Here is a 22,841-nt window from a genome sequence, read left to right on the forward strand (position 1 = left end):
CTTAGAGAAAGTACTGATAAGAAAACATGAATAAAAAACAAATTAAAGGAAATGATATCTAAGATAAATTTAAAACCCGGCTCTCACATTTTAATTAATGGTCCTCGTTATGCCCTAGGCTAGTAGAGGATCCTTTAATGTCTGTCGGTCTTGGCTTTGTTTTAGATCTCGGTATGCTAAGACTTTTTCTTAAAAAGATAACTCCACCTCAGGCTAGCATGGGATCCTTTGATATCTGTCGTTAGGACTGTCCTTGGTTCGGTTTGGATCGGTTTTATGCCAGACCTGAGAATCAAACCAATGTCTCTTATGAAAAAACAAAAATCAAATCAGATCATGCTCGGTTTATAATATTGGAAACCAAAACCGTCCCGCCAGTTTTTTGTTGTTTTTTTCTTCGGTTTTTTCTGGTTTTTATTATAGTTTTAATTTTTAACTTAATCGAAAATTTAATTATTAAGTTAAAATTATTATAAGTTTGGTTATTAAGTTAAATTTATTACAAGTAAACAAAATCATCGTATTCAAAATAAACTAAAGCAAATTATATCCAATGATTTTTTTTTTATATTTTTATAATTCAATATCATCTTTGATTTTAATTGGACTCTTTTTGTTTATAGGTATATTTATTGAAGGTTAAGTATATTATACCATGATGAAGGTTGATTACATGTAATCTTGATTTATTTTTTGATACTATTTCTTCGATTTTCTTTGTTTATTTGTTTTTTTTGGGTTGCTGATTTTTTTTGTAACGTCAAACCAAAACCATCTAGAATGAGTTTTGCTGTTTTTGGATTTCTCGGTTTCCGTTCTCTAATTTCTTAGTTTTTTCTGCTTGTTTGGACCAGATTCAATACGGATTGAAAACCGAAATATGTGCAGCCCTGGCTTTTGTGTTCAGATTTTTTTATGACAAGAAAAAAGTAGGTCATATTTTTCCTCATGACAAGAAAAAAAAAACATGAATATACTGTCGTCACTTGATTACTATTCTACCCCTCGTATCCATTCAGAGTCCTTACAAGTGTAATTCGTCAAAATAACAAAATTTCCATTTTTAATCACACCCAAGAGTTTTTGACAACACAGAATGTGAGAGTGAACCACAAGTCCAAATAAAAACCCTTTTTATTGTATTTCTTGATCAAAAAGGGAATTTTTGAAACATAGAAGAAAACACAATAATCTCTCATTCTCTGAATCTTCTTCGCTCAATCAAAACCAAGAATTGAATCTAGAGTTTGAAAGTGCGGATTTTGATTCCTTCGTTATAGAAAAAAATCCAAGTTGAAAGAACCCAATTTTTTGATATTGAGAAAGAGAGAGTTTTAGAGAGAGAAAGAGAGGGTTTGGGGTTAGTTTTAAGGATGAGTCTTGATCACGGCTAGGTGATATATGTTGATGGTTGTAATGGTTTTGAAAGGATTTTAGTGTGGCTGAATGCTTTTGTTTCTATTTATTTGTTGATCTTGAGTAGTACATGGAAAAGGACCCAACTTCGTTTGGTTTTTAGGGAGGGAGAGGGATTTTTTAGGGTTTTCTTTTTTATGTTAGGGTTTGTAAGAAAGGGTTTTAGGTTTTGATATTGGGATTGAGATATGGAGGAGAATGAGGTGGAAGAAGGGGAAGCCTACCAAGAGGAGAATGATGAATCCAACATTGACCCTGATGTTCATCTTTCCTACATTGTAAGGAATTTAACTTTGATTGCCATGTTTTAAGTTCTGATTTTGTTTCTTGAAACGAACATTAGGTTGTGTCGGTCGTTAGTTTGAACTATAGTGTTTTGATGGATTTGTCTGTGAGTTTAGTGCAATAAGTTTCACAATCATCATCATCATCAAACAAAGTAAACCAATAATGAGAGAAAATTAATCACTAGTAATTGATTGTGCTATCTATGGACTTAAAATAACTTGGAGATATTTGATTGTGTGATTGTAGTATGGAATTGAACTGATTACAGAATCATGTACAATCGATTTATAGTCTGACCTAGTTACGAGTGTGTTGATAAGTTTTGTATGTACTGTGTATGTGAAGCCACTTTCAGTAACATATTAATTTTTGACTGTCTAGTTGTATATTATTATCAGGGATGACATAGTAAAGCTAATTAAGTCGAAAGTTTGGTGGGAACTAATCTATGAGCTTTAGTTTGAACTCCCGGTGAAAGAAATGATAGCCCAATCTGAACTTAGAGTTGTGCAAACTCTTATATTTAGTTCTTAATTTTGCGGTTCTCGTCCCTGTGACATCTGATAAATTGTTGCTGGGCAACAACTTAATATATTAAATTCTTCTGTGATATTAACAAAATCCCTTTTTGTGAAGGATGAGAAGATTGAAGTTTGTTTGGGACATCTAAAGAAAGCTTTTGAAGAGGGCGTTTCTGCTGATAATTTGGGTAAGTGAGCCTTAGCGGAAACTGTGGATCTTCTTGCTCCCCAACAGAGCCATCACTGATTTTCTTGTATTACGAAAATGATGGTCTTACATTTTCCCAGGACCAAAATTTGGTGGGTATGGTTCATTCTTACCATCCCACCAACTCTCTCCTATTGTCTTATCTCATCCGAGGACTCCACAGAAAATTCAGAACTACAATGCACCAAAGTCGCCTAACAACTTGCAGTCAGAGGTAAAAATTGGTCAGACTAGACAGTCAATTTACACCCACATTATCTTTCTTCAATCTGTAAAAAGTGGCTTGTTTTGAAAAATAGGTTCCACGCGGAAGTACTTAGTCACTGACTTGTTTATGTGTTATGGGGTTCTGTTACCATATAGGATGCTCTTGAGAATGCCAAAGTTGCATCAAGTGTGACCTACGTCATGGGGCTTGGACCAGATCGTTCTACAATTTCTGCAGAGCAGCATCCTGTTTATAGAGCTCCAGCATTTGTCGGGGATTTTACTTCGGCACACAAACAAGTGTCGATTAATCCAAATGAGAAGAAAACACTGAAGGTCCGAATCAAAGTGGGCCCTGGTAGTATGCCGGCTCGGACAAAGGCTGAAATTTACAGTGGTCTTGGCCTTGATATCTCTCCTTCCTCATCGTTTGATGACAGTGCCACCGAGAGTGGAGGGTTGTCTCTCGAATCTCATGACGCACCTGATGAATCTCCGACGAGCATGATTCGGGTAAACCTTTCATCTTTATCTGTTTTCAATTGTTTGCCCGATGGATGGATAGTGAGTGACTTAGTACACTTTTGTTTATCTATCCAATGGAACAGATTATGACTTCTTTTCCAGTTCCTGGTGATGTTCTGTTATCACCTCTGTCGGACAGTCTCTTGCTCTTAATGAAGAAAGAAAAGCTTATGGGTGACAATACATGTGGCTTATCCTACAAAAGTAGCCAGGAAAGTTCTGCACCTTGTGTAGATGAATCTAGTATAAGGGGTGATAGAAAAGTTTGTACTGAGAAAAGGAAACTGGTGGATAAAAAGTCAGTCGACGTGAATAACAAAAATGTTAGTGATGCAGGTAAAGGTAGTTCTTTCTCGAAGAAGAAAATAGATGCCGTTAATTCAGTACCTTGTAATGTTAAAGTTTCCCCTATATCCAAGTTGAAAGGTGTAACTGATGACCTATTTCAAAATTTTGGTTTGAAATCTGGGGGATTGAATATACGTGCCATAAAAGAAGAGTTTGTGTCTGGCATCTCGAAGAAGGAAATGTTTGAGCCAATTGTTGGGCACAGCGTGGATAGCTCTGGGAAGCAAAATTTAAAGATTAACATGCCCTATAAGTGTTCGAAAGGTGGAAAAGCGACTCTTCTTAAGGGTGACCTGATTGAACCAAGAAATTTCCGGAGGAGGAAAGATGGCGAAATCCAGGACCTATCTATGAATAAGATTGATGCATCTAAGGGAAGGGAACATCTGGATGTCGGTGGACTTGTTGATCCTTCAACACGTAAAACATCCGCTGCTAAACATGGAATAAAAGTGACTCTCGCGAGGAGAAAATCATCAGATGGGGGCAATTTGAAACTTAATGGGATTGTAGGGAAAGATGTTCCAGCTGAAGAGTTTCCTAAAAGAATCTCAAAGGTTGCTTCTTCTTCATCTGGGAAAGTAAAAACGAATAAAACAGGTGAGTTCCCTTTAACGAGTAAAATTGGGAATAAGAGATTACACAAGGATTCTGGTAAACCCAGAGAAAGGAGTACTGATCTTTGTGGGGTCGCAAAAGTCGAGCTGCTAGAGAATAGAATGGATTTGCTGGAAACTCCTAGATATAAGGCAATCGACTCAGTGCTCCATGTAGAGGAGAAAGAAAATCCCAACATTACTGACAAAGCAAAGGAAAGATCAAATGTCACCAGAAAGGTTGAGAACCTGCTGTCTTCTGAAGCATATACAAAGTTGAATCCCATTGTTACCCTGTTAACAGGAAGTGAGCCTGTTTCCGATGTTCCTGCCGTGGATCAGTGGGTTGGCTGCGACAAGTGCTCCAAGTGGCGTCTTATACCATATGGTATGGATCCCGAAAGCTTTCCCAAAACGTGGCACTGTGGCATGCTTGACTGGCTGTAAGTTTCTTACTGGAGCATCTCTAGGTTGTATAATTAATGATATTCAATGCACAGTAGCACTTAAAAAGCATTATCTCTTGGGTACTAGGTTCTGATAAACAACATGCTGATTCAGATGTTTTTCTTTTTCTCTTTATAATATGATTGAACTGAATGTTTATCGATGTTACTAGGCCCGGAATGAACCGATGTGATTTCACCCAGGATGAAACAACAACAGCTTTCTACGCACTGTACCAACTCCCTCCTGTACCTGTGAATCAAAATGTGAACAATCTTCCTCATGAGGCTGTTGCACCAGGAGTAACTTTGGCTGGTCAGCATATGAATTTAACTCACAGTGGTGATGATTCGCATGGTGGATTTAATGTTGGAAAGAAGAAACTACAAAAAGGAGCACCGAAGGCATACCAAAAAGACATATCTAACTCCACAGAGAACAGTTTAAAGGCTTCTTTGAAGAGCAGAAACTTACATGATGTGGTCCAATCACCACTGGAATCTGATCCCTCGAACTTTCTGCGGTCAAGTAAGTCGAATGATATAGCTATGTAAACACATTTTTCACGAGCATTAATAAGCAATGTTTAATTTATTCCTGCTGATTTATATTTGTGTAGATGATGTAAAGCACCCTAGAGTAAATAGGAAAAGGGGGGAAGATCAGGATGAGCTTAAAGTCTCAAAGAAAAGGAAGTCATTAGATTGTGGTAATGAGCACTGGATGAATGACCATAGCCAGGAGGCTGCAAAAAGCGGTCCCAATTCCATGAATGTTATTGCAAAGAACGTGATTGTTAAGGATGTCAAATGTGGTTCCAAGGACAGAACAATAGTTTCCATAAAAAATTCCAAGGGACAAGTTGCGGTTCCTGTGAAAGATGGAGGTATTGTTGGGAAGAAGAGGAAGGTTAAGGAGTGGCAGAAGAGTGAAATTTATCCACCAGAGAGCCACCCGAGTACTGTTCCTCATTTCAGTGACAGCAGTTATTTTGTGAAGGAGGAAACTAATGAGAGTGAGCAAGGAAAGGAAAAGAAGGCGAGGGTATCTAAACCGGAGGTCAAGGAGTTAAGTTTAAGCAAGGGGGTTGATAAAACTGCCAAACGAGGTAGGGGAACTCGAATTCTTATATCCAATAGTAAAAGTACATTACCTGTTGAAACGAAAGAAAGCATTGGCGGATATCTTGACAAGGAACAGCAACTGGGGCAATATTTAGGAGAAAGTACAGCCTCTCCACGGTCTTTGGATGGTATGGAAATCCTTAAAAAGGATATAGGAGATATACAGAATACTGTTGCTCCTTCTTCAAGCTCTTCCAAAGTATCAGGCTCTTCCAAAACAAGATATGACATTCAGGAGGTTAAAGGCTCACCAGTAGCGTCAGTTTCTTCATCCCCTTTGAGGAACTCCAACCCAGTGAAGATTATACGGGAAAGAAGGAAACCTTGGGAGAAGGATGATGCAACCACTATTAAGTTCTCTGCCGGGGGTGGCAGTTCTCTAAGATGCCCTGGCAATGAACCGGATGGTGGGAATTTTGAGACTGAAAGGATGGAGGGAGTTATTCCTCGAAGCTCCCGGGTATCATCTGGGGTCCATCATCAGGATAGAGATGTTATTCACCCTTTAAATGGTGAATCTAAAGCACAAGCTATATCTTCTGCGTCCAATGCTGATGATCATAATTTGGTGAATAGTAACCGCTACAACTCTACTGGGTCTAAGGTGAAGAAATCCAAGGAGTCCTTACAATCAAATGATAAGATTAGAAGTTCAAAATCTGCTCATGGTGAATGCGATGCAAAGGTCTTCAGTCCATACCCTGAGCAGGAGCAGTATCAAAAAAAGAACTTGAGATTTCAGATGGGGATGGGACCACAGAATACTTCATATAATGAAGAACCAAGGATTGAAAAGAGCAGCTTTGTGGAGAAGTGTGCTGTTGAGACCAGTAAGGTTGAGAAGAATAGGTCTAGCAAGAAAGATCCCATCGGAATTCCTCCAACTGTAGGTAAAATAGATGATCGGCCTAAATTTGGCGGAAATGAAGATTCTTCAGAAGTAAAATTGAATGGTACTAACAGTAAGGCTGGAAAATGCAGACCGAAGCAAACCTCACTGCAGTTCCATGAAACTGACGAGGCTCCAAGCAAGTTCGCCTCCGAGAGATTAACAAATCATCTGGGTATAGCAACTGAAAAAGAGAAACCGCTGCCGTGTTCTGGGGATAAAGAAGAGTTATTAGCACACTTAAATCAACCAGTAGCTGGGAAGATCAGCATCAGTGGATCAGATACAGTGGTTGACACCCTTGGTAATACTTTGAAGATATCTGAAGGTCCAACGAAGCTTGAGAACTACAGTAAGACTCACTCAAGACAATCTACTACCTGCGGGTATCTGGCCAAGGATCTGAATGCCACCCAGATTTCTGTTAAAAAGGATCCTTCGAGTCAGGCTGCTGCAAATGCTATTAAAGAAGCCAAGGATCTTAAACACACGGCTGATCGACTTATGGTATCCTCTACTCAACTACTCAAACTATATTGTCTATCTCTTAAGCTTCATATGAACCTTTAATGGATGTTCTCAGTTTGACTTTTTTTTTTTAATGATTGGTCATCATTTATAGAAACTTGGTCAAGAGCTTGAAAGTGCTGAAATATACTTCCAGGCGTGTTTGAAATTTCTTCATGGTTCGTCACTTTTAGAACACTGCAACACTGAGAGTACCAAACGCGGAGATATGAATTACATGATAGAAATGTATAGCAGTACCGCGAAACTCTGGGAGTAAGTACTTGACACTTCAATTGTAGTTTAAATGTAATGGCTCCACTACCTAGCCATTCATGCACTCGTGCTTAATTTATGTATACAGTGAACTAGAGCTTATCTTCTAAGAACTCTTTTCAGCTAATTATGCTGATAGTACTTTCTGGGATTTTGAAAATTTGTAGTTATGTTGCCCATGCATATGAAAAACTCAACGTAATGGCTGCAGCTGCTCTAGCTTACAAATGCACTGAAGTAGCATACATGAAGGTTATTTATTCTAAAAATTTGATTGTAAACAAGGATCGACATGAATTGCAAGAAGCTCTTAAAATGGCACCTCCAGGTAAATTAGAAGTTCAATATGGCACTCATTGTTTGAATGATTTGCTTAAGCTAGATTTATACTCATATTCCCAGATGGTGCTACTGCTTTAGGTGAGTCTCCGTCGTCATCTTCCTCGGGTGTTGATAACTTAAACAATCAAGTCACGCTGGATAAGGTTGCATTAGCCAAGGCTGACGGTTCTCAAATTACTGCGAGCCATGAAATTGTTGCTCGAAACCATCCCAAATTTGTGCGGTTACTCAACTTTGTAAGTATAACTGGCGTAGTACAATGTTTTCATGCTTGTAAGTCTAACTGGCGTAGGACAATTTGTCATGCGTAAAGCAGTAAAACCTTGCATTATTTCCTTAGATATAGAGGAATTGATGAGATTTTAAGTATACAAATAATACATTTCTGTCCATAGGTATCTATGTTCATGTACAAACGCACTTAGTTAAAGTCATTTTGATGTTTTTGTAGGCAGAGAATGTTAATAATGCAATGGAGGCTAGCAGAAAATCTCAAAACACACTCGCACTTGCAGCTGCTAATGCAGGTGCAGAGGTTATGTCTTCTGTTAAGAGTGTCATTGATTTCACATTCCATGACATAGATGGATTACTTCGTCTTGTACGGCTTGCAATGGAAACCATTAGCCGTTGAGATCACAATGGGCAGGAAAAAATGTGAACCCTGTAAATTCATCTAGTTCCCGTGGTTTACTTCTGAGTATGCTGGCCATTTGGAGGAGCCGATGAAAAAAAGAAGCTTGTTGTATCTCTTCGCAGCACTCAAGAGTACTGGTGGAAAATTCAGAAATGTTATCCTTTCTCTTTTGTAACATGTGTACGAAATGAGATCCAGCAACTTCGCGATGTTTTGGTTTTGATATGGATATTGAGCAAAACCACGAGTTCTAATGGTAGTTAAGAGGAAGAAGGGGTTTCTTTGTACAAGTGACAGTCGGTCCAATGAGGGTTTGGGGGTTATACTGAACTGTGCATATATGGCCATTTGAAGATGAAGATAGAGATAATGATGATAAATGTGTTAAGTAGGCTTAGAACTTTACAGTCTGATTGATCCCGTCTTTCTGGCATTTCTGCAGAAGGTCCCAAGTTTTGATCTCTTTTGTTTACCAATGGAAATAGATAGATATAACATAGTTAGTTATGAGGAGTTTGAAAAGATGTACATACATACAGCAAATATTCTATTGAATCTATTCTCAAGTTCAGTTTTCATGGTGCTTTTGGTTGCTCTTGTACAAACTTGCTTTGAAGCCAATCGCAGTAGAAATCCTCAGGTATTATCTAATTTGCGGTCCACCATTTATTGCAATTTAGACATGTCTTTTCATCTCATAATCTTAAGTTTTCTTTTTGTGTTGTAGGTTGTGTTATTCATGGCCTCTTCCGACTTTCAACAATCCAATATGACATCATTCTTTTCTAAATGGAGAAACAATCAGAAATTAGTTAGACAACAGAATAAGCAAAGAAATTATTTTAGGTTGCGAGTTTGCATTGTAGGAGTTCTATCTGTACTGGCTCTGAGTTTCTCACTACAAGGTATTTAAGACTCCTTAAGTTTTAAAATCAACGGAAAGCTGGTTATTTCACAGTTAAGTTTTAAAATCAATGAAAGCTGGTTATATCGCAGTTACTCAGTTTATTATTTTTTGTCTTTTCTGTGGGTGACAGGTTATTTATGTCTTTCTGTATGCCTAATAAACTCGTTTAAGATTTGTGGTGGTGCAAGTATTTATTTTGGGGATACATGGAAAGAGGGAGATCTAATTGGTAAGGCCACTCTTCACTTGCTATCCTTGTTATAGAACCATCTTAACATATTAGTGTTTAAAACTACAGATTATTTATCTGGTTAGTTATCTTGATGTTCCCGTCGTAGCATCGGGGTGTGTGTCTTAGCAATCTCATCATGGTAATTGTTTATCTGGTTGGTTAATGAATCTTAGCAATCTCTTCATGTTAATCTTTTATCCGATTCATTATCTTGATTTTCCTGATATAGCATAGAAGTATGAGCCTGAGTAAGCTCTTCATGTTAACCATGTAATTCATAGATCAATCATTCTATACGCGCATCAATATTTTACACAATCTGAGTTTTCCTAATGTACATTCTTCATTTGCTGTTTGGATTGTTTGCCAACCTAAATCTTACAGGTCACTTGTATTAGAATAGTAAGGCCACTAACAATATCAGAGATGTATCCAGTGAGGTAGATGTGTATATATTGACAAAGGTTGTTCTTGGTATTCAGATGAGTTCTTGCAGTAATGGTGGTAGACTGGTAGTTGATGGTGGCAACCAACAAAATGAACAAGTTCATGATTTTTTTGGTATTGGCAATGCACAACTTGCACCATATTTATCTTTCAACATCTGAGGCGTCACCATTGACCACCGTGCCATTGTAAAGTAACAAATTAGAAGAGTTTACTTGACTTGATATGAATTATACAGGATTTACTACCCATTGTTGCATTTAGAAGAGTTTACTTTTTAAATTATTTTGTCGTGGTGCTTCGGAAACTAGAACACGTGTCTATTGAGACCTGAAATTAGGCCAGAAGCACTAGACAAAGGCTAAAGCTGCCCGACTATCAACCACAGGATTGTATAAATATGAATGTACTGATGTACTACGAAAGTCATGAATTCTGAAAAAGAACACTTCCACCCTCACATGAAGGCTGAAGAAGAGGCAATGGTGGGTGGCCCTCCTCTAATTCACTTTCCTAAGGTGTTTTTAGGTCTGTGTTTAGAGTGCAGTCAAAAAGACTGGTAGGATTCTGTAAAATGTTGTCTATGGTAGGATTCTGTGTTTAACGTGTCGCGACTCGTGAGAGGGTTCAGTGCAAAATACATCAGCATACACCCTACCCTCATGAAATTCTCTTAGTGTTACAGACTGTACCTTTCTTTTGCTTTTTTTTTTCTTTTGTTTCTTTTGTCTTTTTAGGGTTTTGATTCCCTTTAGGTCACAAAGTAGCAATTTCCAGTTCATCAAATGCTTTATCTTGCCTTTTTTACTCCCACGGTAGCAAAATAAGCTTGCTTCTTTTTTTTTTTTATTTCAAGGAGACGGGATATTCTTTTCTGTTTTGATGGCTAAGATGGGATACTCATGAACTTGTAGGTTTCTTGTGCTCATGATGGCTTCATCAGGGTACTTCTGTATTAGTTGATCGGTCAAGAAATTTGCGCTAAAAGTCAAGATTGTTTCTTAATCGTTAATCAAACAAAGCAAGAATCATCCCAAATATGGAATTCTATTCAGTCAAAAGGAGAGATAAAGAGAGATGCAAAAATAATGGAACATATCAGAATGCTCGACTGATATGATTCTTCTACAAATGCCTTATTTGTACCTCAAATCAAAAGGAGAGGACGAAAAAATACTCAAACATGTGCCTGTAGGCTGTAGTGCATACTAGTGTTTTTCATAGAACTGAGTTTGCATTTACTGTGTCTCTCGAACCATTCAGAAAAAGCGTTGGCCGGAGGTAATCAACAGAAACAAACTATAGAACCTGAAATGGAAGACAAATGAAAGCGTTTTGGCAATTTTGAGTTGGGCAATAACGTGCTTCTTTAACCTCTCCACTTTCACTTTCCCCGCGAGTCTAAAACCGTCGTGAAAGTGATTTTCATGACATGCACAATACGAAATACTCATGCTTGTTGCAACAGTAAAAGAGATTCTTCTTTCCTCCCAACTTAATGCATTGCATCTTATGACATGATTCTGTTAAGATTCCTTTTGAGTTCCAGTGACATCATTCATTCAGTGTTTCAACATTGTCAATAATTTGAGTACCAAAACCAACACCAACCATGGTGGTGCACACCAAGTTATAAGTTTCTTAAATTGTGGGGCATAGATGCTGATGCAAAAGAGCAAGCCATGTGTCATGTCAATAGAGAAGAAACGCACTTCCCACTTTGATGGTCACAGCTTAATTGGTTCTCATAGCTAGGCTGCCCACTGAATTGAATAAAGAACAAGAAAAGAAAGAACGAAGTGGAAAGTCATGACCCACAACACTAAAAATTCACCCTAAACATCAGTGTCTGAAATGTCTATAAATAGAGTCTCTCACTCTCAAGGTATGGTCCAACCAAGGAGAGAAGTCTCAGTTTGTTTCAACTTAGATACCCTTTTGCTTTTATATCAATGGCTCCAGTGCCAATTTCTTCAATCAATGTTGGTCACATTCAAGATGTTCAAGAGCTAAGAAAGTTTCAACCAAAAACGATTCCTAAACGGTATGTTCGTGATGTCGCCGAAAGGCCAACACTTGCCAATACCCCCACCTCTTTACCTATGCAAATACCCGTTATTGATCTTTCTAAGCTGAACGAAAACAACACAGAAGAGCTGACAAAACTTGCCGCCTCTTGTGAAGAATGGGGTTTCTTTCAGGTATAATGCAACTTCCTTATAAACTCTGTTTCACTGAGTATCATTCAGTTCTTGTTTGTTCGTCAAGCTAATGTTAAGCTTACTAAAAAATGATGGTATAATGACAGGTAGTAAACCATGGGATTGACACAGATTTGTTAAGGGCTATAGAGGAAGTGGCTATGGAGTTCTTCATGTTACCTTTGGAGGAAAAAAATAAGTATCCAATGTTGCCTGGGACTGTTCAAGGGTACGGGCACGCATTCGTCTTCTCTGAAGATCAGAAGCTTGATTGGTGCAATATGTTGGCTCTAGGAGTTGAGCCATTCTGGATAAGAAATCCAAAACTCTGGCCAACAAATCCGGCTAAATTCAGGTATGTTCAATTCTTATAAGATCACCAAATTTGTATGCAGCCCTTCATAGTTCGAGGTTATATTAACAAATCTGTACTTGTCTGTGATGCAGTGAAGCTCTAGAGAAGTACTCAACAAATGTAAGGAAACTATGTAAGAACCTATTGAGATTCATAGCCTTGACTCTCGGCTTGAACCAAGATACATTCAATGACATGTTCGGTGAAGCGGTTCAAGCTGCGAGAATGAACTATTACCCACCGTGCCCAAGGCCTGATCTAGTGTTGGGTCTCAGTCCACACTCAGACGGAAGTGCTCTCACAGTGTTGCAGCAGGGCACGGGCAGTTCTGTTGGCCTTCAAGTCCTTAAGGACGATAAATGGGTTCCAGTCCAACTTATAGAGAATGCCCTTGTCATCAACATTGGTGACACTCTCGAAGTAAGTTTCATCGACTTAAGATCTCAATTTCTCTGCCGTGCTTTACTATTCTGATTCTCACTCGATTTTTACTCGTGCAGGTTCTTACCAATGGGAAATACAAAAGCGTCGAACACCGAGCAGTGACGAACAAAAACAAAGACCGGCTTTCAATTGTCACATTTTATGCTCCAAGTTATGAGATCGAGCTTGGCCCATTACCTGAATTTATCGACATGACTCGGCCTTGCATGTATAGAAGATACAACCATGGGGAGTACAGTAAACACTACGTCACCAACAAGCTAGAAGGAAAGAAAACACTAGATTTTGCTAAGATTCAAACCAAACAGTCATCCTAAGATTCTTCACCACCCGCCACTAGTGTTATTCTCCAACTTGGGATACAAAAATATGTAAAAAGTGCTAATTATTTTTCGATTTTCAGTTCCTCAGATCTTGTGAATAGAATAAAAGGAAAACAAGTTGTTTGGTGTACTTTAAAATCAATGGTTGTCTTTATGGCCTTTGGCTGTTCATCTTTGTATAAACAACTGATTAATGGATGCTTTGTGGCCTTGTGGGTCCTTAATGAATTTGAAGGTTGATCTCAACAAATGAAATTGCAAGAAAACAGAGAATCAAACAGACAAGGAACGAACTTTTACTGTTTAAGTTTGTCTTTGATGAGATTCCTTAACGTTGTTGAATGAAGCATATGCTATTCATGGAGGAAAACCCATGACCAAATTTACAAAACTAGATTTGACCCAATAATGATTTGTTTTTTTTTTAAGTTTAGATTTTCTCAGTGGAGGGAAAGAAAGGGTCCTACAAATCATGCACGAATGTTGATTACTTTACTGGTGAACATTGAAGAGAAGCACTGAAATCTCACTAGCAAAGCAACTTGAGTTGATGATTCTCAATGTGAAATCATGCAACAAGTTGAGCTTATATAAATAACAAAAATATCTCATGTATGATTAAAAAACTAAAAGTAATCGATAACCATGCTACATGGAATCAATGAACAAATTATTAGAAAAGGGCACTCATTACGACTATACACTTTTTCATAAGTTTCGTAGTAACTCAACTGGAAGAAGAAGAAGATGAAGAATAAGCACAACAAAATAAACAAATAAGTGAGACAACAATTCATCCGCTGAACGTCCGAGCTTCACTCAAGCTCAAGCACTGTTTGGAAGAGTTATTGAGGATCTTAAAAGTGTGCCCATACACACCCGAGCATACCAAGTGACGTGTTGTGTTGTGCCAAAAAATTATATGCATGTTGGATCATATGCCAGAAAATTAAGTTTGCTGTGTTATATATGATACTTTTAAAAACCATGGACGTTGCGACCTTGATTTATATGGGTCGATACCGGTTTATTAAGGGTTGATACCATTTCATATAGGACAAAATAATACTAAACAATTCTGACCGTCGGATCGGTTAAATGGTATCACCCCTTAGTAATATTGGTATCAGCCCATTTAAATCATGATTGCGACTTGTTGTCGTGTTGTGCCGGCACACTTCTTCAGTTTTATGGGTTGGACTATGAATAGTTTACATGGAGATTTTATGTGAATAGAATGCATGGAGATTTTAACAATGTTCAAAATTAGGTGTTTTGAACTAAAGAGAGGTGAGAAAACTAAAATGAGTGGTCAGAAACGAAGAGCATATATGAAAAGATGCAAGACATCAATTACTCCGTAGGATATCGGTTCGTTATTGATCGCCCAATTCTTCAGTTTCACAGTTGTAGTCCAACCTCGTGGGAAAATCTACTTTTTAAAAGTAAACTATAATCAAATGATGATGAAAAAAAAAATGATGATGAAAAAGAACGATCAGGAAATGCTTTGGAATTAGCTGGGAGACATGTTTTCCCATGCCAAACATAGTGTTTTTAGATGATTATCAACATTTGCATGTTCCATTTTGAGGGTTTCTGTCTAGGGTTGGGATCAAATTTTGGAATAGATATAACCCTTAGGCTAACTTCTATGGGCTAGATTGAACTGCTAGATTGGCCAAAAAGTGTTGCAAATCATGAAAAAAGTGTGGGAAAAAAGTTAACACTACTTTTGGATACTTCTCTCTCCTAACATTTGCTCGCAGTCCAACTATCAGCGAGATTGAAACGCTGAATGGTTCGGCGCTCAGAAACCAAAACGCTGAATGGCTCGGCGCTCACAAAAATCACAAAAATCTAACGGCTGAGATTAAAACGCTAAATGGTTCGGCGCTCAGAAAGTGATCAAAACGTTGAATGGTTCGGCGCTCAGTGGTCCCAGATGACGTGGACTGCTAATCTCGCTGCTAGATTAGCACTCCCATAGGACTGAGGAGGTTGCCCTATCTGACGTGGATGGCCAATCTAGCAGCTAGATATCTAGCCCATAGGACTTAGCCTTACAAGGTTTTAGCTACTATGCAAAATTATGTTGTTGGGACCACCAGAATTTATTAATTAAGCGAGATATTAATTGACCGATAAATTAATATCTTATTAACTTATAGATAATTTTAACTTTGATCAACAAATAACATAGGTTTTAGACAATTCGGATGAACAATTGGACGGTGATATCAGTCAATACTTGCAAAATTTGATTGAAAAGTTGGGTTATCGCAATCCAGTGAATATCAATATGTCGTGAATATCTGGAAGAAAATGAAGTTACGCAATTGTTCACTGATGAAGAAATAACTGAGAGCGTTATGGGAATTGATAATGATCGGAAAAAAGATGATGAAAGTACTACAATAGCTCCCCCTTCACGAAACGAGAGCGACAATCACATTAAATAATGTCTCACTGGGCTATAAGAAACAACACTAGAAATTCTTACGATGATAAGAAAAAATAGTTCAGTGTGATATTGATTTAAAAAAAAAACAGAAGACAACTGATTTATTTTTCTAAGATCTTCATAAACATTAGTATATTGAATATATATATATATATAATGGATTATTAATTTATATTTCAAACGGGATCTACATAAGTAATCAAAAATGTATTTATAATTTTAGCGAATTATTAATTTGGCACGTTGTCCCCAACTCGGGACCGCCTAAAATATTATTTAAGAGTGTTTTTATTAAATAATCGAGTATTAATTAATGGAGTTTCTACTGTACGTATATTGTGGTGCTTTTGGCTTGGCTATAGCCACATTCTAGCGAAAGCCAAATACTATGGAGGCATCGCTCATCTCAAATGTGATGAAAACACTTGGCTTGGCTAGTGAGAGGAACATATCAGTTCCTCACTATAACTAGTAATACTTGGACGAAAATTCAACTTTTGCCAAAAAAAAAAACAAAAAGAACAAAAAAAAAATATTTTAGGTAAACTCAGTTTTTTATGGCTCTTGATGGAAACTGAATAATCGTATTTAAAGTCAAGTTTTTCACGCATTTTTATTTTTTGACATCTTTTATTTTCTATATTTCTCTTTTTTCCCTATATATCTTTAGTTTTTTCTCTTAAATATTATTTAATCTATATCAAATATTTATTAAAATCCAACACAATATAATTTGGATCAACTTTATTTTTAAAGGAAACTCAGTTGTCGTATTCTAGTGTTCGTGTCCATGTATATAAGTTAAGAAATTCATCCCTTCCATATTGGGGTTAATTTTAGAAGTTTTTGGTTGCGTTGTATTACAGCTATAGCCAAGAAAAATGGGTAACTATAGTGCTTGGCCTTAGCCGCATAAAAATGCTCCCACATTTATGCAGAAGCCAATTAGCCTCCTTAATTTGAGGCTGTTGGGCATTGATATAGTTTTTACAATGGTAAGAAAAGTTTAAGACTTGTGAAAGTTGATTTTAGATTTAACTTCTAATGCTAAAACAAAGAAAACTCAATTAAAAGTTCATTTCAAGATTGTAAAGAAACTGAGACAAAGGATTCCACCATTAACCAATTTTAGTGATTCAATCTAATCGATAATTATGCAACTCAAGACATTCAATTTGATTTTAAAGTATTGCATAGACAAGTAGATTTTCAAAAGAATAGTTGTTATTCGTAATTTTGGGACATCAAAAACCCTAGGCTAAGCATGCACCATCAAGAGAGAACACAACTAATTAATCAAAATCATATTATCAATATTTGTTCAATGCAAAAATCATAAAAGAATTGCAACAATAAATTTAAATAGGAATTACTACGTAATATTTGGAAAATGGCTTCCTCCGTACTAAGGGGTTTAGCTCCTCATATTAATCACTTGCTCAAAATATTAGTTCATAGCTCAAAAGTTAATTAAAAAGTGTAAAGCGGCGAATTAGAAACGGAAATAAGCGTTGCAGAATCACTGTTATAAAAGAAACCCTAAACAAGTGTTGCAGATTTCTCCAAAAACAATTACAAAGACATAAAATATCATAATAAGTACAAAAATGAGCACTAATAATATATATAATTGATATCATACATGCGTTTATCTGCCATTGCTCGGTTGAACCCGCCAAGCGTTGGTATGTCATATATTAGTTCCAAAACCCAACGTCGCATGATTAGATTAATAGAGTCAACTTCGTTAGGTTAGACTAGGAAGTATAGAAATGTTGAGACATACAATTATTACTTTGAAGAACCTGGAGACGTATCGGCATCAACGAACACATCATCCTTCTATTTTCTATCTACATTACATTCAAGTCGTTTAAATTGAAAATATAACATGCGAAGATAAATATATGAAACTCTAGTATTAGAGACTTGATCATTTTATTATAATCAAAGTTTCAAGGAAGAATATACAAGTTGTATCACAACTTTGGTATATTGAATTACGAAGTATAATGTTTATCTTTTAAACTTCGTAATTGCGAAATATGTAACTTGTTACTAGATTGTGTGATGAACTTAGGATTCACTCCATACCTAGAAAACTATGTTTACCTACATGAGTTTAATTAAGTAGACTTGCGAAAGTTGTTTCGCAGTTGAAAGGAATCAATGGGATTGGTGGTCCGATTCCTATTTGGGATCTATAGCAGGACCGATCTCTATTGGGGATCTCTTGCAGGACTGGTCCCAGTAACAATATTGTGTTTCCGATTTTACATATACTTTAGGGTTTTGTGAATATCAGAATATGAGTTGATATTAAGGAAACTTCAAGATGGCGACAATGAGTAATTTGAACATGTGCGAAAATCTTATTCTTTTATTGTTCAAAGATATTCCTTGATACTCAAGGTGAGATCCCAAAACGAAATATTTGAGAATCTTTTTATTAGGATTTTCTAATTTTATGTTTTATTCTCCCAGTAAGTAAAACAAATCTCTAGAAGATATATTAGTAAAGTATACTTGTATACTAATATTAAGTAGTCATCCACGAGGGATTTCGATATATTAACTGGATATTAGCTGAAATTAGACGAAATCGAAAACTGGCGTTTATTGCATATCTTTAGATATTTTTGGTTATGAAATTGTTTTAGTGTCCAATCTACTTTGGTCTGTAAATAGTGAAGTTTGTGCTTCTTACAAACTCATCCTGACACAGACACTTTTGTAGTCAATGTGATAGCCGACTGATAGTATTACTTTTAATATTATGTTGGAGAGGAGAATAACCTAATTAGGCGAAATCTCTTTCGTCCGCAAGCTTAAAGACTTCTTTGGGATCAAGAAGCGTCTAGATAGCACCGTTGGTGGCAAACTAGAATTTGGATTGTTTTTAGTTTTCGATTATTGATTTTATTTACTAACGGTGGTTAAACCTTGATTGCACGTGGTTTGATTATTCTCAGATCCTTCTCTCCTGATATAAGGTCACTCAAACTAGATCAAGGATTAACGGTTGTTCAGATTTGTCTTTAGATTTGATGATAGACTTGTGATCATCCATTGTTAACAGACTCCGTTTGTGCATGCTCGATCACAAGGGAGTCAATTTTGTTTGTGCAGTTACATTGATGACATTAAAGATTTGAAGATAAGAAGATTTCTTATTGGTTTATGATCTTTGTGATTTACTTTGTGCACACACTTGATCTGTTGGGATCCGACTTAGCTTTTTTTTAATCATTTTATAGACATCTTATTGCTAGTCGTATAGATCGGAAATCTATCATTTGGTACTCTTCTTTAGAATCTGAATCTGATAGGTTGTAAACCTAGATCTGGTTATCCTGATAATCTAGATTTTGGTTGATCTAACTGAACAAAGGAATCTATATTATTTAAACGGAAGAACCTTTGTTTGACTCAATACAAATCTATGATTTACTTCTTGAGATTTATAGAGAGGTTACCGAATACATATTAGTCCTTTACTGTTTCAGAATACTATCCAAAGGATTTGAGTGCTAGAAGTTTTCATAGGTGATGAAACAATTTCTGATAGTGGATTCTATCTTAGGATTCACGTGTGTTGGCCGAATTGGTTATAGGCGCAGGAATAACGAAGGAACTAGGTAACTAGGGTTAGTTTATTTGGTCTCAACTATACGAAGTTGGTAGTAGTCTTTGTATAACGGCTTAATTCTTAGAGTATTTAAAATTGGACTAGCTCATGCGGTTTTTATGCATTTGCGGTTTGCTCGTTAACAAAATCTTGTTGTGTGCTTTTACTTTACTTTCCGCATTATAATTATTTTTTTAGTTATAATAAAGTAATTTCAGTTGTATGTTAATCAAAATACCTGGGTTTGATCCTATAATTAGGTTCGGTTTCGACACCTATATATACCAAGTGTATACCTTATGGTGTTATCTTCTTGACAGTCTCTGTTTATATTAGACCACGCAAGGTATTCGTCATATAGGTTGATATCAAAAAATATTGTGATGTATTTAGTACCCTCGTCATTTTAGAGGCTTATCAAATTCTGTTCGCATCCTAAAACTAGGATACGAGGTGTCTAAATTGAACAAAAATACCAAAGTACGATGTACTTAATCTCAACGTTAATTGCATATAAATAAAAAAATCCTTTATAATTTTATTAGTTTCTCTAAACAAAACAAAAAAATCTAAATCCCAAACAACAACAAAAAACTTTCCATTTCCATCAAATCTTTCCAAATCCTAAAAAGCCTAATCTCATCTTTTTTTTTCCCAACTTCAACCGTCGTTCTTCTTAAGGTAATTCTCCACCAACCCTATCTATCAAATTGTTTCATTAATCCGCACATCCAAAATTGGATTTTTGCAAATCAAAATTTCTGAAAACCATCCAGAATCGGTGTATGTAGATCCATCGTATCCACCAATTTTATGTGTTTTGTGTCCATGAGGAACATGTTGTAAAATCGGTGCACATGATACGTATCTATCGATGTTCTTCATGTTTAAATAAGATAACCATAATCGGTTTATAAAATGCTTTAACATCTATGGGTTATGTTGTATTAATAACTTATTGGATTTTGTTTTGTGACAATTGGTTCATATATATGTGCCTTATCCACCGATTGTTTTCATTAGTCTTTTGAGTTTCGTTCATTATAATTGGTGTATGTCTTATCCATCAATTATGTGGGTTTCATTTTTTGGAGAATTTTTTAGACAGATCCGATACATATTCATGTGTCTTATCCACCGATTATGTAGTTTTCATTTTGAATATTTTCTTCTTCAGTCATACTTATATCTTTGTATTTTGATTTTACTTTTTGTATATATGGATTTCAGTCACTTAAGCTTCTACAATCGAGATATCCAAGAAAAGCATGTTCAAAGTAAGGCACAAGTAATCAAAAGGAGCCAATACAAGTTTGTGTTTGGCAGAGAGACCAATCTAGCTAGAGAACACATTAGAACTAGATGATCAACTTTCCTACGAATAAATTCATGAGCTTATCAAATTTTAAAGAAAGAGAAGAAAAAAAAATCAATTCGTAGGGCACATGATGAGAAGATAGGGGAGCTTTGTAAGATTTGCACAGTTGCAATAGAAGAACTTGTTGTTGTTGCTGGTTCCAATGTTGATGCTGATGGTGGTGATGGTGCTGCTGCTACTCCTTAATACTTTATTATGCTAATTAAGAGATTATAAGTTTAAGGTTCTAAGACTTTAGTGGTTTGTAATTATCAAGAATTGTACGGATGATGGTTTTTAATTATGGTAAGATGTGTTTATGCATGAACGAACTCGTGGTTTTTAGTTATGGTTGTAATGGGTCGATAGGGCCTTACATATCAACTGATTATAAGATGGAAATAATCGCTTGCTATAGATATTTATGTATACCAATTTTGGGAGCCAGAAAAATGTCAGTTTTCAGTTGCTTCTGTAGACCAAAATTGGCCAACGTGTACAAACCATATCAACCGATTCTGGTTGGTCGAATCTTCAATTTTTTTGTCGCTACAGTCGGTCAATCTGGATAACCGTATAGACCCAGTTACTATCAAGCCATAATCATTCTTATGGATATTCACGGATTGTGCCCAATTATTTCACCAATCTTTTGATATTTATTTTATTGTAACTAGCCTTTGGGTCTTCCTTTGTATAAGAAGGACCCCTTCCCCAGACCCCGTTTGGCGTAAACTTACATCTTTTATTCACTCCCACTTTATCCACTACTCAAACAATACACACTTAGTTTCATATACTCTATAAATTTTATTTTATCATTTGCTCTTTCTAATTCACTTTGTGCATCTAAATACAAGCATGTCATCATTTGACTCATCTTAAGATTTGTCCATAATCATTTGCCATCATTTGATAGGTACAAAATTTATCCAAAAAGGGATAGTTGATTATGTATACATACAAGAAGGGACTTATCGCCGTAGCAATTTAGACTTATCGATCCGACTATTTCTAAATATATTTCGAGTTTATTTTACATAAAAAGGTAAGTTTGGTTGTGTTATTTTTTAACAATACTAACAAAGTAAGTTCGGTTTTCTTTTGTTTTTGTTTGTGTAGGAGGGACTCACAAAAATATATTATTTGGAGGAAAAAATGAGAAGAATTCAAATTCGAAGAAAGCTATCAATTTATGAAGTCCAAAATTCCAGAGTATACCCCAGAACACATTCAATGATGTGAATGAAGGTTTCTCCGATGAAAACTGAGTCTTACAGGATCTTTTTGACTAGATTTTGTAGGTAGATTTCTATGTAAATCCTCACGAGACTATAACTCGTCCATTAGGGTCGACAGAGGGTTAAAAGGCTTGTTGCACGTGCTAATTACAACTGTGATGCCTATAAAAGTGAGTTAGGCTGATTTGAAATGAATCAAATTTCTTAAAAGTATGAATGGAATTTTTCTTGTAGTATTTGTGCAATAATTTGTTTATATGAGAGCTCACATCAACCAATTGTTAGATGAAAATCGACTTTTACATAAATAAATATCAACCGGTTCTTTGTGTACTTGGAGGATAGAGAGCACCAACCCAAAATCATTTTATGTGGGCCACTTTATCCACCAATTATGGGTTGGTGTTCCTAAAAAGAAATCAGTTTTTTTCATTTGTTTCATGTTCCTTTCATGTTCCGAAGTTTGATAAACATTAGTTAATTTTACATCTAAGACAGTTAATTAACAACTAAAATGATTAAGTGACACTAACAATCAGGGTAATTAAGGAAAATAATTGGTCATTGGACTTTTGATTTTACTTCAAAATGACTAGTTTTTGTCTTTTAGTGGTAAGCCTCAAAATAACGGGGTAGGCCTCAAACTAGCCAGCTAATTATACCATTTCTAGTACAAGGTGCAAATTTCATTTTCCCATGACATATAGGATTTAGACCACTGTTTAAAATAAATTCATCTCCACTAATAGATCCGACAAAGTAGGAGGTGTCAGATATTAAATAAAAAGGTTTTAATGAAAGTTTTAACTGGACTTCTAGAATCACCTCCATGTCAAATCTTTCATTATTATTATTTTTTAAATAATTATTTAAATTTAAATTAAACGGTTCAGATTTTATCACATAAGATA

General features: G+C 36.1%; 2 protein-coding genes across 4 annotated transcripts; both read left to right on the forward strand.

Annotated features, from left to right (window-relative positions):
* Positions 1-1,088: 1,088 nt before the first annotated feature.
* LOC113318821 lies at positions 1,089-10,377 on the forward strand. Of its 3 annotated transcripts, XM_026567076.1 has the most exons (15): positions 1,089-1,694; positions 2,341-2,413; positions 2,514-2,647; positions 2,797-3,153; positions 3,249-3,501; positions 3,661-4,552; positions 4,729-5,084; positions 5,176-7,076; positions 7,192-7,352; positions 7,520-7,680; positions 7,773-7,930; positions 8,146-8,971; positions 9,059-9,236; positions 9,369-9,467; positions 9,953-10,377. In XM_026567076.1, exons 1-12 carry the CDS (start codon positions 1,605-1,607, stop codon positions 8,326-8,328), a joined length of 4,719 nt encoding a protein of 1,572 aa, XP_026422861.1. In that variant the 5' UTR covers positions 1,089-1,604; the 3' UTR covers positions 8,329-8,971; positions 9,059-9,236; positions 9,369-9,467; positions 9,953-10,377. The 3 variants fall into 3 exon arrangements, with proteins under 3 accessions (XP_026422861.1, XP_026422860.1, XP_026422859.1); XM_026567075.1 differs by having other exon boundaries at positions 3,249-4,552; positions 9,855-10,377; XM_026567074.1 differs by having other exon boundaries at positions 3,249-4,552.
* Positions 10,378-11,823: 1,446 nt separating this feature from the next.
* Positions 11,824-13,474, forward strand: LOC113317263 (protein SRG1-like). Its single transcript, XM_026565406.1, has 4 exons — positions 11,824-12,118; positions 12,226-12,473; positions 12,566-12,893; positions 12,974-13,474. The coding sequence occupies exons 1-4, from the start codon at positions 11,870-11,872 to the stop codon at positions 13,232-13,234; spliced, it is 1,086 nt and encodes a 361-aa protein (XP_026421191.1). The 5' UTR covers positions 11,824-11,869; the 3' UTR covers positions 13,235-13,474.
* Positions 13,475-22,841: the final 9,367 nt, after the last annotated feature.

Source organism: Papaver somniferum, chromosome 10 (assembly GCF_003573695.1).
Source record: "Papaver somniferum cultivar HN1 chromosome 10, ASM357369v1, whole genome shotgun sequence".
Taxonomy (NCBI): Eukaryota; Viridiplantae; Streptophyta; class Magnoliopsida; order Ranunculales; family Papaveraceae; genus Papaver; species Papaver somniferum.